This window comes from Heterodontus francisci, chromosome 24, assembly GCF_036365525.1.
Source record: "Heterodontus francisci isolate sHetFra1 chromosome 24, sHetFra1.hap1, whole genome shotgun sequence".
Classification (NCBI taxonomy): domain Eukaryota; kingdom Metazoa; phylum Chordata; class Chondrichthyes; order Heterodontiformes; family Heterodontidae; genus Heterodontus; species Heterodontus francisci.
In genome coordinates, this window is record NC_090394.1 from 16554010 (window position 1) to 16569732 (window position 15723).

Below are 15723 nucleotides of genomic sequence, written 5' to 3' on the forward strand. Positions count from 1 at the left end.
GGTGGGACCAGAAAACTGCACCGATACAGTCATCAATGTGCCAGAAAAAGAGTTGGGGAGGGGGCCTGAGTAGGACTGGAACAAAGAATGCTCGACATATCCCACAAAAAGACCGGCATAACTAGGACCCATGCGGGTACCCATAGCGACACCTTTTACTTGAAGGAAGTGAGTGGAGTTGAAGGAGAAGTTGTTCAATGTGAGAACAAGTTCAGCCAGGCGGAGGATGGTGGTGGTGGATGGGGACTGGTTGGGCCTCTTATCAAGGAAGAAGCGGCGAGCCCTCAAACCATCCTGGTGGGGGATGGAGGTGTAGAGCGATTGGACGTCCATAGTGAAGAACAGGCGGTTGGGACCAGGAAACTGGAAATTGTCAAAATGACGTAGGGCGTCAGAAGAATCACGGATGTAGGTGGGAAGAGACTGGACCAGTGGAGAAAAGATAGAGTCTAGATAGAAAGAAATAAGTTCAGTGGGGCAGGAGCAGGCTGACACAATGGGTCTGCCGGGACAGTCCCGTTTATGGATTTTGGGAAGGAGGTAGAAGCGGGTTGTCTGGGGTTGCGGGACTATGGGGTTGGAAGGTGTAGAGGGAAGATCTCCAGAGGAGATGAGGTCAGTGACAGTCCTTTGGACGGTGGCTTGATGTTCGGTGGTGGGGTCATGGTCCAGAGGGAGGTAAGAAGAAGTGTCCGTGCGTTGGCGTTGAGCTTCTGCAAGGTAGAGGTCGGTACGCCATACGACAACAGCACTACCCTTGTCTGCAGATTTGATGACCATGTCGGGGTTAGACCTGAGAGAACGGAGTGCCTCAAGTTCAGAGGGGGACAGGTTAGAGTGAGTGAGGGGGGCAGAGAAATTGAGATGACCAATGTCTCGCCAATAGTTTTCAATGAAGAGATCAAGAGCGGGTAAGAGGCCACGGGGAGGGGTCCAGGTAGAGTGAGAATGCTGGAGGTGGGTGAATGGGTCTGCTGGTCGGGGGGAGGACTCCTGGTCAAAGAAGTGAGCCCGGAGGCGGAGGCGACGGAAGAAGAGCTCAACGTCATGCCGAGCGCGAAATTCATTGAGGTGGGGGCGTAAAGGGATAAAACTGAGACCTTTGCTGAGTACAGAATGTTCAGCATCAGAGAGGGGGAGGTCAGAGGGTATAGTGAATACACGGCAAAGGGTCAGATCAGAAGGGGTGGGGTCAGAGGGAAGTGAAGCGGAAGGAGGATCTGGAGGGGCATTAGTCCCCATCAGCTGCTGGAGCTTGCGTTCCTTAATACCTGAAAGGAAGAAAAAACGTTTTTTGTTAATGCGTCGGATGAGACGAAAGATGAAATGAAACTGCGGAGTAGAACAGCTTTGAGATAAGGTGAGGCGGTGCTGCTGGAGAGAGAGGTCCAGTGTGTGCATGTGGCGGCGCATAGCACTGAGTGTGGATCTCAGGATGCGGCGCAAGTAGCAGTCCGAGGAACGTTGTGTTTCTCGGAGATACCTGTGATCCTGGGTGGATTCAAAGCATGATGGGTGAAACTGTAGTTGGAATCCACATGGAATAAGTCAGAGCCGGAGACAGTCACTGAGGAAGGAGATGTGGCTGTGAAAACGGGTTTTGGTAGACACCTTATCAAACACCAGGAGGGAAATAGAAAGCAATGAAGGTCAACAAGGTAAAAAAGACAAATGAAAATCCCATTGGAGAGAAGAGCAGAACCTCTTCAAGGTAGGCATTCCTGGAAGAGAAGTAGCAGTGAATTAAACACTAAAATAAAGCAAAATACTGCGGATGCTGGAAATCTGAAATAAAAACAAGACATGCTGGAACCACTCGGCAGGTCTGGCAGCATCTGTGAAAAGAGAATGTGATGACACTTGCCTGGATGCGTCCAGGTGCAACAACACTCAAGCCCGCGCCATCAAGAATAAAGCAACCTACTTGATTGCCCCATCCATCACCTTAGACATTGACGCCCTCCACCTCCGGTGCACAGTGGCATCAGTGTGTAGCATCTACAAGATGCACTGCAGCAACTTGCCAAGCCTCCTTTGGCAGCACCTTCCAAACCCGCAACCTCGGGCAGTAAATGCATGGGAACACCTCCACCTGCAAATTCTCCAAGCCACACACCATTCTGATTTGGAACTGATATCACCGTTCCTTCACTGTCACTGGGTCAAAGTGCTGGAACTTTGTTCCTAACTACTGTGGGTGTACCAACCTCACATGGACTGCAGCGGTTCAAGAAGGTGGTTCATCACCTCAAGGGTAATTAGGGATGGGCAATGAATGCTGGCCTTGCCAGTGACGCTCACATCTTATAAATGATTAGTAATAAAAATGTGGCTAGAAAATTGGACTTTTGTAAGATTATGGCTAGCGTAGTACTGAATTTTGTGCTTGCAGTAGGAACACAAGAAGTTGCAGATGAACCTCAATTGGTTCAAGGAGCCCTTGTGGAATTCCAGTTACAAAGCTTCACGTGCAGCTTTTCTTGCCTATGGTATACCAAGTTGTTGTATGGAACTTGAGGGGAGTGTCAGTATGAAATCACCTTTTGTATGTAGAAGGTCGCTGTACTGCTAAGTTTGTTGTACTCCAAATCTTTATTCTCCTAGTAGCTATGCAGGCCAAACTGGTGTAATGCATGTCCTCTGTACAGTTTCTGACTGCACTTTGTTATGGAACCTAGCGTGCAAAGAAAAACATTTGGAAATGGGATATTGCTTCTAGGGACAAATCAGCATAACTATTCAAATTTGCCATATTCAACATGGCGATTCTGACTGGCTTTTAATAGTGCTAAACTATTGAAATGGAACACATCCACAAGTTATTCTTGTATATCCCTCGTTAATGAATCAAAATGGGTTTGTTAGTATGAGCTGGGCCATTTATTTCATTAAATGAAATTTAAATGCAGAGAAGTGTGAGGCGATGCATTTTGAAAAGAAAAATAAGGCAATATAAATTAAATTTTAGAGTGTACAGGAATAGAGACCTGGGGCTGTATGTACACAGATCTTTGAAGGTAGCAGGACAAGCTGATGCTGTTTTCTGAAATGTATTCTGGGTCTATGGCTCTCTATTTTGAGGCAGAGTGCAAAAGCAAAATAGTTATGCTAAACTTTTTTTATAAATAACCTGGTTAGGCTCCAGTTGAGTGTCCAATTCTATACACCACACCTTTAGAAAGGATGCCAGGGCTTTGGAGATTTGCTAGAATGGTACCAGGGGTGAGTGACTTCAATTATATGGAGAGACTAGAGAAGCTGGGATTGTTCTCCTTGGAGCAAAGTTTACTAGGTATTCAAAATTGAGGGATTTTGATGGAGTATGCCAAATGGTCGTCTTTTTGTTCTGTGTGAATGTATGTTGGGTGGTAATAGTGTGCGTGAGAGAATCCTTGTTTATAAGGACAGAACTGTCATCTACAATCTGCACAATTTTGCTTTTCTGGGTAATTCATTTTGTTATCAACAGTGGTGAGCAATGTCGGAAGAACCACCTCCTCCGTACCCTGGGGGACCTTCTGCTCCATTACTTGAGAAAGCAGGACAACCACCATCAACAGGTAGCAACAACATTTTTACTGAAATATTTCATGGAAAGCTTGGTGAACTTGATACTTGAGCAGATCTCTCTGCATGCCAAATACCATATCTTGAAAACATGTTAAAGAATCAAGACTTTTAATTAAAAAAGAAATTGCTTTGTGATCTGAATTATTAATGTTATCAACAGTCCTTAATTTGTTTACAATATTTTTGTCAGTACAGAAATCAGAATGCTAATATGTGTAGGTTAGAATTATACATTTCAAATGTGCTATAAACTTTGTTATGGAAGGTTACTATACCTTGCAAACCTATGTACAGTTTTATTTATGTTGTAATTTTTAAGTAGTACTGAATAACCCATCTAGTATAATTTTTAATTTTAGTCTTGCTCCTACTGTACTGTTCCTGCTTGCCATATTTGTACCCTAACATGTTTGGTTCAGTGTAAAACAGTAGCAAATCAGAAGTGACAGAGGCAAAGTAAGAATTAAAAGCAAAGAAAATTGCTGGAAATCTGCCAATGAGAAACCTTTAGACATACCAAAGTCATCAATCCTGAATGATCAATATTTTTTCCCTGAAAATTGTAATGTGATTCAGTTGATGTACTCAAAAATAAATTTTGTCCTTTTTAAAAAAAAAAATAGTTAATCAGTAAATAAAAACTCGTACCAATTGAGATTTTAGACAAAAGGATCAAAAATATTTCACTATTTTTTGTGACTTTTTAAACACCTTTTTAATTTTCAAGAATTCCACCCAAGTCAGTGACCATTAGCTGAATGTAGATTCTGCAGTTTGAATGTGTATAACAGCATCAGTAGCATTTATGGAGGTGGATAGGTGGGTGGAGAGGTTGCTGTTTGGTTTCAAGGCATATACCACAAGCTTACCACCACCTCAAGGCAAGAATCAACTCTCCAGGTTATGGGCAATTGGGATCCACCCAAAAATGCAACATCCAAAATAATCTAGGCTGGGTGTTTTATTGATTTTTGTTATTAAGTATAAGGTGTGGGACAGAGACAGTTAGGGAATAATTAGACCTCCCAACAAGATTTCTCCTTGACAAACAAATATTTCCTTAAGTTCATAGTTTACACTATTTGTATCAGTTGTACTTTTGTTGCAATGTAGAAAATATTTTTCCCTGTCTCTTTTTAGTGTATATGCCACCTACTACCACTCAATCTCAAGGATATTCTGTCCCACCAGATGGTGGGCCACCTCCTTATGAGCCAATGGCACAACCAGGATTTGTACCTCTTCACACGCCAGCAGAAGGTGGTATGTCCATGCCACCACATGGTAATTAAACTTTTAAAACTTTGGTGTGATTGCTGAATTTGTTGATATAACTGATAATACCCATTAAAGACGTCTGCAAACGCGACATGAAGTCCTGTGACATTGATCACAAGTCGTGGGAGTAAGTTGCTAGCGATCGCCAGAGCTGGCGGGCAACCATAAAGGCGGGGCTAAAGCATGGCGAGTCGAAGAGACTTAGCAGTTGGCAGGAAAAAAGACAGAAGCGCAAGGGGAGAGCCAACTGTGTAACAGCCCCGACAACCAATTTTATCTGCAGCACCTGTGGAAGAGTCTATCATTTTAGAATTGGCCTCTCCAAGCGCTGCTGCACAAACCACTGACCACCTCCAGGTGCTTACCCATTGTCTCTCGAGACAAGGAAGCCAAAGAAGACGACACATTATAAATGTGAAATAATACTGGCATTGTGAAGTGGAGTCATTTGCAGTTAATGTAAGGTTCAGATTTTCTCTTTATTTAGCTCTTTGTCAGAAATATTCCTGCTTTATTTGAATCCAACCGTGTGTTAATAAGAAATAGTATCAAAGAGGAGCAGAATACTGCAGATGCTGGAAATACGCAGGTCTGAAAGCATCTGTGGGGAGAGAAACCGTTAACGTTTCCGATCAGTAACTCTTCGACTTACTGACCTGAAGTATTGACTCTGTTTCTCCACAGATGCTGCCAGACATCCCATACTCAGTATTTCCTATATATTTTATTTTTCTGGCACTCCAACCTCCTCGCTCGTTCTATATGGAGCAGGCATCCAATGTATTTCAGCGAATCAGGATGACTGCAATCACATTGTTGACCGCATATAACTCTTGCGCTTTCCTTCAAGCACCGGGCAAGGCATTGAGTTGTTTGGCTGCAGTGTTTGGGTTAGAATTCTGTCCCAACTGATGGGATGACAGCTGTAGAGTTCCTACATAAAATGAATACAGCACAATTTCAACCTAGTTCCATATAGTCATAAATCCATAGTACTGAGTTGCTCCTGATTTCAGGCCAGATTGATACTATGTGCAATTTCACTCTCAGATTGGCTGATACAAAATCATAGGATAGTACAGCACAGAAGGAGGCCATTCATTCCAGAGTCTGTAACAGTTCTTTGGAAGAGTGATCCAGTTAATCCCACTCCCCTGCTCTTTCCCCATATCCCATCCCAATTCCATTTTGAAGGATACTGTTGAATCTGCATCCACCATTCTATGGGGCAGTGCATTTGAAACCCTAGCTGCATGTTGCTTAATAGAGCTTTTCCTCTTTTTTTTTTTGCCAGTTATAAATCAGTGCCCCCAGTAACCAGCCATTCAGCCATCAAAAACAGTTTCTCTGTTTTGTCTACCTGAGCCATTCATTGTTTTAAACACCTCTATCAAATCTCCTCTTCGCCTTTTCTGCTCGAAGGAGGGAAAATCCCAGCTTCTCTAGCCTATCCATGAAACTATAATTCCTCAGCCCTGGAACTGTTCTAGTAAATCTCTTCTGTATTCTCTCCTCAAACGTCACTTTCCCGAAGTGTGGTGTCCAAAGTAATGAGAAAAATTTAGGTGAAATTACTGTTGAAAATTTTCCTGCCATTCCATGACATAAGCATCATCTGGCTTCTACGATGAACCCACCAACTACCATGTGGTCACATTACTGGCAGCACTGCTGTCACAAAGCAACCTTTCTTCATGGTACCATTTTTTACTGAACAAACAGGGATGAGAAATTTCCACCAAATGGTAGATTTCTGACATTGGAGTTTTGGAAATCCACCATTGGCTTCTCTCTCTCCAACCTTTAAAAGACCAGCTTTTAAAACACAAATTGGAACTGTCAGTTCACTGAAGGAAGGTTAGATTTGTGGTGGAATGAAATACACAAGAGGGGCAACACTCTCTGAAGACTTGGAACCAGCTCAAAGCAAATACATGGACCTAATTTCTTTCAGCACCATGGTTAATATCATTGACTCAGTGTCTACCCAGATGAATGTTAGCACATACAGTGCCATCCAAACTGTGAAATATGCACTGGGAACAGAGGAGTTTGGAGTACTTTGCAAGAAGACACAAGACTAGTGATGTCAGTGGCAAGCTGGTGAAGTGTATGCAAGAGGCCCACAAGTTGTATGCTGAGGAGAAACCAGCAGGGGAGGAAACGGCTAGAAATCGCACACCAGAAACAGATCACAAAACTCTCTGCCAAAGCAGTCATGATGGTTGCTGCTGAGAAAGCTAGAAAGCCCCATGTTACAACTCTGCATTCATCAACTAAAGGGAAAACCTAATCAGTGTTTGTAAAACTTTAGCACAGATTTGTGTACAAAGCAGAGAATACCTCAAATTGTGTCTGCACTGAGTGCAGAATGTGAAGAAGGGAGTTTGGTAAATGACGATATTTTAAGGGTTAATCTCTAGTCTAGTTTTTGTTTAAATTTAGCAAATAACTTGCCTCTTCAACAGTAATTTTAGTTAAGTTTCTTACAGTTTTAAACAGGGACATACAAGGTCTCTGAGTAGCTGTAGCTAGTTAATTAGGTAGGTAGCTAGCTTAAACTGGTTTCTGAGCTCTAACAAAGCTGATCATTGTTTTCAGAGAGTATAAATTCAGGGGTCCCTGAGTGCTGCTTGAGTGCAATGTGAAGAAGGGAGTTTGGCAAGTGAGGGGATCTATAAATTTAAGAAAAATCAATTAAATTTAATGAAGCAAGCAGGACCAGTGAGCAATGTAAAAGAGTTAGCCAGTCTAGGCCACCAGAGTGGACTGACCTGGTTCTAGGGAGAAAAAAAATCAGTGTGATATCACAGGAAAACAGTTGGTTGGTGAGTTTATCGTTTATCTTTCAAAACTTGGATATTTTTACTAATTTGAAAGGTTTTATTTACTTATACTAGTAAAGCTTAATAGAATTATGTGGTGAATATTTTATATTCAGTTATTTAAAACACAATTTACTATCAGGATGGCAGAGCAGGTAATGTGTTTCAACTGCAATATGTGGGAGCTGGTGGACGCCAGTGTGATCCACGGCAAATATGGCTGCAGCTCGAAGAGCTTCGGCTCAGTGAGCTGGAGGCCGAGCTACAGATGCTATGACGCATCAGGGAGAGGGAAAGTTACTTGGACACTTTGTTCCAGAAGGCAGTCACACCCCATAGGATAGGGTCTTCTGATTTGGTCATGACAGGAGGGTGTGAACTCGAATCAAGCAGGTGAGAGCATCGCAAAGGCAGAAGTGGAGCAGACTCGGCCCTTGCAATTGTCCAACAGGATTAAGGTTCTTTCAGCTTGTATGGGTGAGAGCGAGGGCTGCAGGGTGGATGAGCAAACTGACCATGGCACCATGGTACAGGAAGCCATTCAAGTGGGGGGCTGGGGGAGTAAAATAAGAATGTATTGGTGGTAGGGGACAATGTAGTCAAGGGGATAAGACATCGTTCTCCGCAGCCAAGAGCGAGAGTCCTGAAGGCTGTGTTGCTTGCCTGGCGCCAGGGTTCAAGACATCTGCTTGATCAAGGTGCGACAGGGAGGGACAGTTTATATAAATTCAAGAGTGAGCCAACAGATAAGACTAGAGGTTGTGAACTAAGAGTGGGGGAAGGGCTCGGGAGAGGTGAGATTTAAAAATCCAAAGAGAAAAGCCAAGTCATCGGAACAGTAAAGCATTGTGGGTAAAGACCAGCAGAATGGGACAGGAAGGGTCAGTTTAACAGAAATTGAACGTCAAATAAGGTAATTGAAGGGAATAGAAGCAAAAAATGAAATTTAAGGTTCTATATCGGAACGTGTGAAACATCTGCAATAAGATAGATGAACTAGTGGCACAAATAGAGGTACATGATTTAGATCACCATCAGAGACATGGTTACATGGTGATTAAGGTTGGGAAATACATATTCCAGGGTATACAATATTTTGGAATGACAGAATAGCAAAGGAGGAGGGGTAGCACTGGTAAAGGATGACATTAGTGAGGGAAGGATCTGGCTTCAGAAGATCATGAAGTAAAACCAGTACAGGTGGAAATAATAGCAAGAATCAAAAAACACTGGTGGAAGTAGTTTATAGTCTCCCTAACACTGTTTATACTGTTGGACAGAGCATTAAACAAATTGTTGGAGCTTGTAATAAAGGCAATGTAATAATTCTGGGGGACATTAATCTGTGTATAGGCTGGGACAATGAAATTGGAAGGAGTGGTCTAGAAGACTAGGTTGTAGAACGTTTTTTGTACAGTTTCTTGGAGCAATATGTTGTGGAGCCAACTAGGAATAAAGCTATCTTAGATCTAGTATTGTGTAATAAAGCAGGGTTAATGAGCAATGTCATAGTAAAAGATTAACTGGGAAACAGTTATCATAATACCATTGAATTCCATGTTAAGTTTGAAAGTGACCTGCTCCAATCTCAAACAAAAATCTTAAACTTAAAGCCAATTATGTAGGCATGAGGGGAGACCTGGCTAAGGTAGATTAGGTAAATAGACTAAAAGGTATGATGGTAAATGAATAGTGGGAAACCTTTAAAGAAAGGATTCAAAATGTTCAACAAAAATGCATTCCTTGGAAAAACAAAAACTCAGCCAGAAAGACCCATCTATGGCTCACTCAGGCAGTTCAGGATAATATTTGATTTAAAAGAAAAGGCTTCCAATGTTGCAAAAAAGAGTAGTGAGTCTGAGGATTGGGAGTGTTTTAGAAACCAGTAAAGGGCCACCAAAAAGTTGATTAAAAGAAAAAATTAAATTGAGTGGGGGGAGAAAAGGAAGAGGAAAAATCAGATGGATGGATGACATTGAGACGTAGACTGAGGGAGTCTTGAAGAAAGCCAGAAAAGAAGCAAGACAATGCCAGCGGCTCCATTTAATGTGTTAAAGTGCTTTTTTTGTTAAAATATTTTTTGAGGAATTCATAGTCAAACTGAATAAATGTTGGACCAATTTTTTTTCCCCCAAGAGAACGCTGAAAGAACTAGTTTGGCAACAATGTTTATTGATTGTCACATGACTCCAGTTAAAAATAGAACATAAACCCTGCTAACTGGGAAAGATGTGGGCAGAGAAGTGATATTCGGGCCCCTGGACAGGACAGAACCCCAGCTCAGCCCAACCTGTTCCATCTCTTTTTTTTAAAAAGCCTAGGAAGGAGAGAAGACCACAACCCAGCTCAGCTTTCCAGCACCTCTTTAAAAGACCCTGAGAAGTCTACACTCAACTCATCTTGTCTCCTGTCTTTGAAGAAAGCCTGCTAAATTAATTATCAACGCTGTCTGAAAAGAACTGTTCGAAAAGATCCCAGTGACCTGTCTGTGTACTCTGAGGCCAGACTGTTTGCCAGTTTTGGAACACAACATATCTCCTCTACTATAACTTCAAGAATGAGCAAGTATTCAGCCCAAGTGTGTTTTTTTTTGTAACAGAGCTCTGCATGTTTTCATGATGCTAAGTTGTTGGAATGCTGAGGTCACTTGTGATTTTATACAAATGCATTGGTCCAATGTCTTGACTGTAATCAAAGGTAAAGAAAGGGCAAACTCCTGTTTCCACACATTTGAAGTGGCCTCGAATCATTCATTACAGATCATTAACAGTGCTATAATTATATGATTCCTTGCCCAAATATAATTTCAGACTTCGGCAACTAATTTTCAGACTTATCTTTTTTGGTCTTTGGCCGCTTCTCACCCCTGGAATAAATGTGTTTTTTGCCTCAATCTGTACTGCACAATTTTTGTTTTGTGTTCCTACCATAAATTCAGAACCTTTCTATAAACCTGACATTAACTGTGGTGATCTTGTGTCCTTGTGAAAAAGTAGCCACAACTTTTCAGTATTGTGGAAGATGAATTCTGCCAGGGAATAGGCCATCCATATCTATTCTAATTGTTTTAATTTATTTATGTAATCATGTACAAGGGAAAGGAGTGTTTTATTTGCAGAACTGCATGTGAGCATGACTACAGTTTCCCATCAGTGAGCAGATGTGGGCATTGTAGAATGTCAATGTTGCCCAACTTGGGAATTCTTGATGTTTTTTTAATCTGTTTTTCTTAATAATTCACAGGATTGTAAAAGACCAATGGTTCACCCAAGTTCAAAAATACCATCAGCACCTCCAATCGCTTTTTTTCACATTCCTGTTCAATGTGTAGGTATAGGAATGCAGGCAGCTCCAAAGGAGTCAAAAAGCTACAGGTGTTTCAGCTTTACAATAGGTGTGAGCTTAGTCACAAGTTTTTTTTCATTTCATGATAAACATATTTGTGCAAAGAAAGCTAAAGGAAATGCAGTAGCCTTTTAACATGCATTGATGACTTCATGGCCTTAATTTTTTTTGTTTTTTTTCCTAACAGGTTATTACCCATCAGTTGGACAGTACCCACCTCCAGGCCATTACATACCCCCAGGGCACTACCCACCCCCTCCTGGACATTATGCTCCTCAGAGTGGGCAAACAGCAACTGTTATAGTTCCCCCAGGTGCAGCAACAACAGTGACAGTGCTGCAGGGGGAGATGTTTCAAGCTGCCCCAGTGCAGACCATGTGCCCTCATTGCCAGCAGACTATCACAACCAATATCACCTATGAAGTAGGCTTACTGAATACTTTATTCTGCCTCTTCTGCTGTTTCGTGGGGTAAGTAGCTGTCACAGCAGGATGATGATGAAAGTTTATGGAAATATCTTGAGATTTGTTCAGTTGTGTAGAAATTAAAGCACTGAATTGAACATGATATTGAATTTCATGTACAAACCTGTGGTCTATTCCACCATCATATCAATGTCCCCTTGCAGCTGCTTTTGGTGCTCCAGTTATTTACTATGCCACCTATTTTAGCGTTGTCTGAAAATTTGGACAGCATTCTATCTAGTCCTTTTATCCAAATCCTTGATGTACACAATAACTAGAAGTGGTTCCAGGACATAATCTTGTGGGATACTACTAACCACTTCCAACTACTCTGAGATGCTGACTGCCCTTATTGTCTACTCTGTTCCCATCTAGCCAGTTTTTAATCCTTGCCTTCCTGCTAATTCCATACTAATTAATGTTCTCCACTAGTCGCCTGTCAGATGCCATTTTCTGAAAGTTTATGCACATCCATTGTAGTTTTCTTCATTCACCTATATCTGTCACATCATTTTAAAAGAAAAAAAAATCTTAACAGGTTTGTCAAGCAATATATTCCATTCTGAAATCTGCATTGGCTACTTCTAATTATTTTTCCAATCTAGATATTTAGTAGATTCACATTTTAATTAAAAGGTTCTGAAATTTCCCCTCTCACAAATGGTCAACTAACTGTCGGGTTATTCAGGTTAGCTGCCCTTTTTTTCAAAATGGCAATTACCTTGGCCACATTACACTCAATAGTGCACTGAAATACAATTTCTAGGGCCTCTGCTATCCCTTCCAGTTCCTTCAGGACCTTTGCGTATATCCCATCAGTTCCTGGTACTTTGTCCTGCTTTTGGCTTAACTAATTGCTATAATACATTTGTCATCGCCAGTAATTACTTTCTTTCTCAATACTTTGCTCCATTGTAGACACTAAAGTGAACTAGTTGTTAACTAGAATAAAAGACAAAAATGTTGGAAACAGTCAGCGGGTTAGGCAGCATCTGTGGAGAGAGATAACATTTCAGGTTGTTGACCTTTCATCAGAACTTCTGAAATGTTGGCTATGTTTCTGTCTCTCTCCGCAGATGCTACCTGGCCTGCTGAGCATTTCCAGCATTTTCTGTTCTTTCAAATTTCCAGCATCTGCAGTCTTTTTTTTTTAAGCCGTTAACTATCCGCGTCACTTTCCACTTATCCTCTAGTAACCAACTAACTTTTTCTCTTTGGGTTCCCATGACCCGTTTTAACAATTTTTTTTTTTTTACATTGTATATTGAATATTTTTTATATATTCTCTCTTCCTTAATTTCATTATGCCTTTCTTAACCTATTTCCTCACTTTGTCTTGTTTTATTTTTATCATTTGATCTTGCCTTCAGGCATCATATATGCTTCTCTTCGATTTTTAGTTTAGTTCTAAACTATTTAATTTATACATGGCATTCTGAGACTTTTGAAGTAGTCATTTTTAAGAAATGTTTATTCTGCAACTTTTCAATATTCTCCTTTTTAATATCATTATTGATCAGTAGTCCTTTGTGCTAATTTCTCTTTCCACTTCAACTCACCTAGCTCACTCTTTCTGAAAGTCTGCCCTACTCCAAACCAGTACCTTTTCTTTTTGTACAAGTTTTTTTTTTCCCCTTTCCGTTTGGACCCGATCTCTTGTGTGGTTCCTGCCTCTGAGACTCTCACCTATACTTATTTCACTCATCTACCTGACCTATTTCATTACTCATAACTATGACAACATGAGGGCGGCGCAGTGGTTAGCACCGCAGCCTCACAGCTCCAGCGACTCTGATTCAGTTCTGCGTACTGCCTGTGCGGAGCTTGCAAGTTCTCCCTGTGACCGTGTGGGTTTTCGCCGGGTGCTCCAGTTTTCTCCCACAGCCAAAGACTTGCAGGTTGCTAGGTAAATTGGCCATTGTAAATTGCCCCTGGTGTAGGTAAGTGGTAGGAGAATTGAGAGAAGGTGGGGATGTGGTAGGGAATATGGGGTTAATCTAGAATTAGTATAAATGGGTGGTTGTTGGCACAACAGGCCGAAGGACCTGTTTCAGTGCTGTATCTCTCTCTCCGACTGAGTCTCCCTTTTATAGAAACATGAACATGCTGCTTGAAGGAGTCTTGCACGCATTTAGGAATTTCATTCCTTTCTCTGTTTCCCCCTCTCGTGCAATCAATGAGTAAGTGGTGTCATAAAATGGTTACATCATGGGAGGAGGCCATTTGGCCTGTTGAGCCTGTGCTGGCTCTCCAAGTCTCCCACTCCTGCCTGTTTCCCATAGCTCTGAAAATTTATTCCCTTCAGGTGCTTATCCTATTCCCTTTTGAAACCCATGATTGAATCTGCCTCCACCACCTTTTCAGAGGGTGCATTCCAGATTGTACCCACTTGTTGCATAAAAACATTTTTCCTTATGTCACCTTTGACACTTTTGCCAATCACCTTTTTTAAATCTGTGCTCTCTAGTTATTGACCCTTTCACCAATGGTAAAAGTTTCTCTTTATTTTCTCTGATTAGGTGCCTTAAGATTTTGAACACCTCTATCAAATCTCCTCTCTACCTTCTCTAAGGAGAACAACCCTAGCTTCTCCAATCAGTCCACATGACTGAAGTCCCTCATCCCTGGAACCATTCTCAATTTTCTTTTTCTCTGCACCATCTCTAAAGCCTTCATATCCCTCCTAAAATGTGATGCCAGGAATTGGACACAGTGCTCCAGCTAGGCAGAACCAATGTTTTTATAAAGGTTCCTCATAAACTTCTTTTTTATAGTCTGCCTCTGTTTATAAAGCCCAGGATCCCATATGACTTTTTAATTGCTTTCTCAACCTGCCCTGCCACCTTCAACAATTTGTGCACATATACCCCCACGTGTGTCTGTTCCCATACAGTTTATTTATATTACCTCTCCTCTCTCTTCCTACCAAAATTTTTTATTTTTTTTATTTCCAAAATATACTTTATTCATTAAAATCTGTTTTTAAAAAAAAAAAAAATTACATTCCCAAACAGTTTAAAACAGCAAGTCAAAAAATACAAACAGTGCAAAGGTGATCAGTTTCCTTCAATACAATCATGAGTTGCCTCACAACTCTTCCATTTCATTGTCATGCCAATTACATTTTTACATTTACAGCACACAAAATTTTCCCGATACAGTTCGAGGGGTTTCCCATGGATCCAGCCCCTCAGTTCAGCTTGGTGGGGGGACCTTACACTGTGGCCTTTCCCCATTGAACCTTTGCTGCGGCTGCCCCAAGCTTTAGTGCGTCCCTCAGCACGTAGTCCTGGACCTTGGAATGTGCCAGTCTGCAACATTCGGTGGTGGACAGCTCTTTGCACTGGAAGGCCAGCAAGTTTCGGGCAGACCAAAGGGCGTCTTTCACCGAATTGATAGTCCTCCAGCAGCAGTTGATGTTTGTCTCAGTGTGTGTCCCTGGGAACAGCCCGTAGAGCACAGACTCCTGTGTTACAGAGCTGCTTGGGATGAACCTCGACAAAAACCACTGCATCTCTTTCCACACCTGCTTTGCAAAGACACATTCCAGGAGAAGGTGGGCGACCGTCTCTTCCTCACCACAATGTATCACTTTTTGTACTTCTCTGCATTAAATTTCGTCTGCCACATGTCGTCTGCCCATTCCACCAGCCTTGCTCTGTCCTCCTTAGTCACTATACCTTTTTTGTCATCTGCAAATTTTTGAAATTGTGCTCTGTACACCCAAGCAAGTCCATTTGATGGCTGTGCCTAGAATAGTCGTCATTCCCCACACTTGTGGGATGACTGCATCAAACTGTTGCCCCATAAACTTTACTTCCCTTCCCTTCATGATATGTTGATTATCTACTACTCTGCCTCAAGTTATAAGGTCTTGAGAGTAATCTCAGTTGGAGACACTTCCTAAGATAGGAACTTGTTTAAGTTAATGGCTGCTACTTGCTGCTTTCACATCCTGCAGGAACCACGCATCACTGCTCCTTCCTGTGCTGTGGTTTTTGATATAAATGATAGTTAAATTCTTCTTCTAATCGACTTATAATTGACTCTGCTCCCCCTCTTTACATATGCATTTGAGGCAGATTTTCATTTGGTTGCCAACCCACCAAACTGCATTATATAACTTCAACCAAAAATAATTGGACCTGGTGATATCTGTTAATGAAAAATATCATTTGTTCTAACCCAGTTTGGTTTATTATTGGCTTTGTTAATGCTCACTGGGAAGAGATTTAGGTCAG

The 15723-nt window shown here is 41.6% G+C and overlaps 1 protein-coding gene across 3 annotated transcripts in view; it reads left to right on the forward strand.

Moving 5' to 3' along the window:
- Nucleotides 1-15723, forward strand: part of cdip1 (cell death-inducing p53 target 1) — a 47647-nt gene that overhangs the window by 27309 nt on the left and 4615 nt on the right. For all 3 annotated transcript variants that reach the window (XM_068055709.1, XM_068055710.1, XM_068055711.1), the window contains 3 exons: nt 3470-3560; nt 4711-4854; nt 11206-11488. In XM_068055709.1, coding sequence (XP_067911810.1) covers nt 3479-3560; nt 4711-4854; nt 11206-11488 — 509 coding nt within the window. In that variant the 5' untranslated portion in view covers nt 3470-3478. The remainder of the gene's footprint in view (nt 1-3469; nt 3561-4710; nt 4855-11205; nt 11489-15723) is intronic.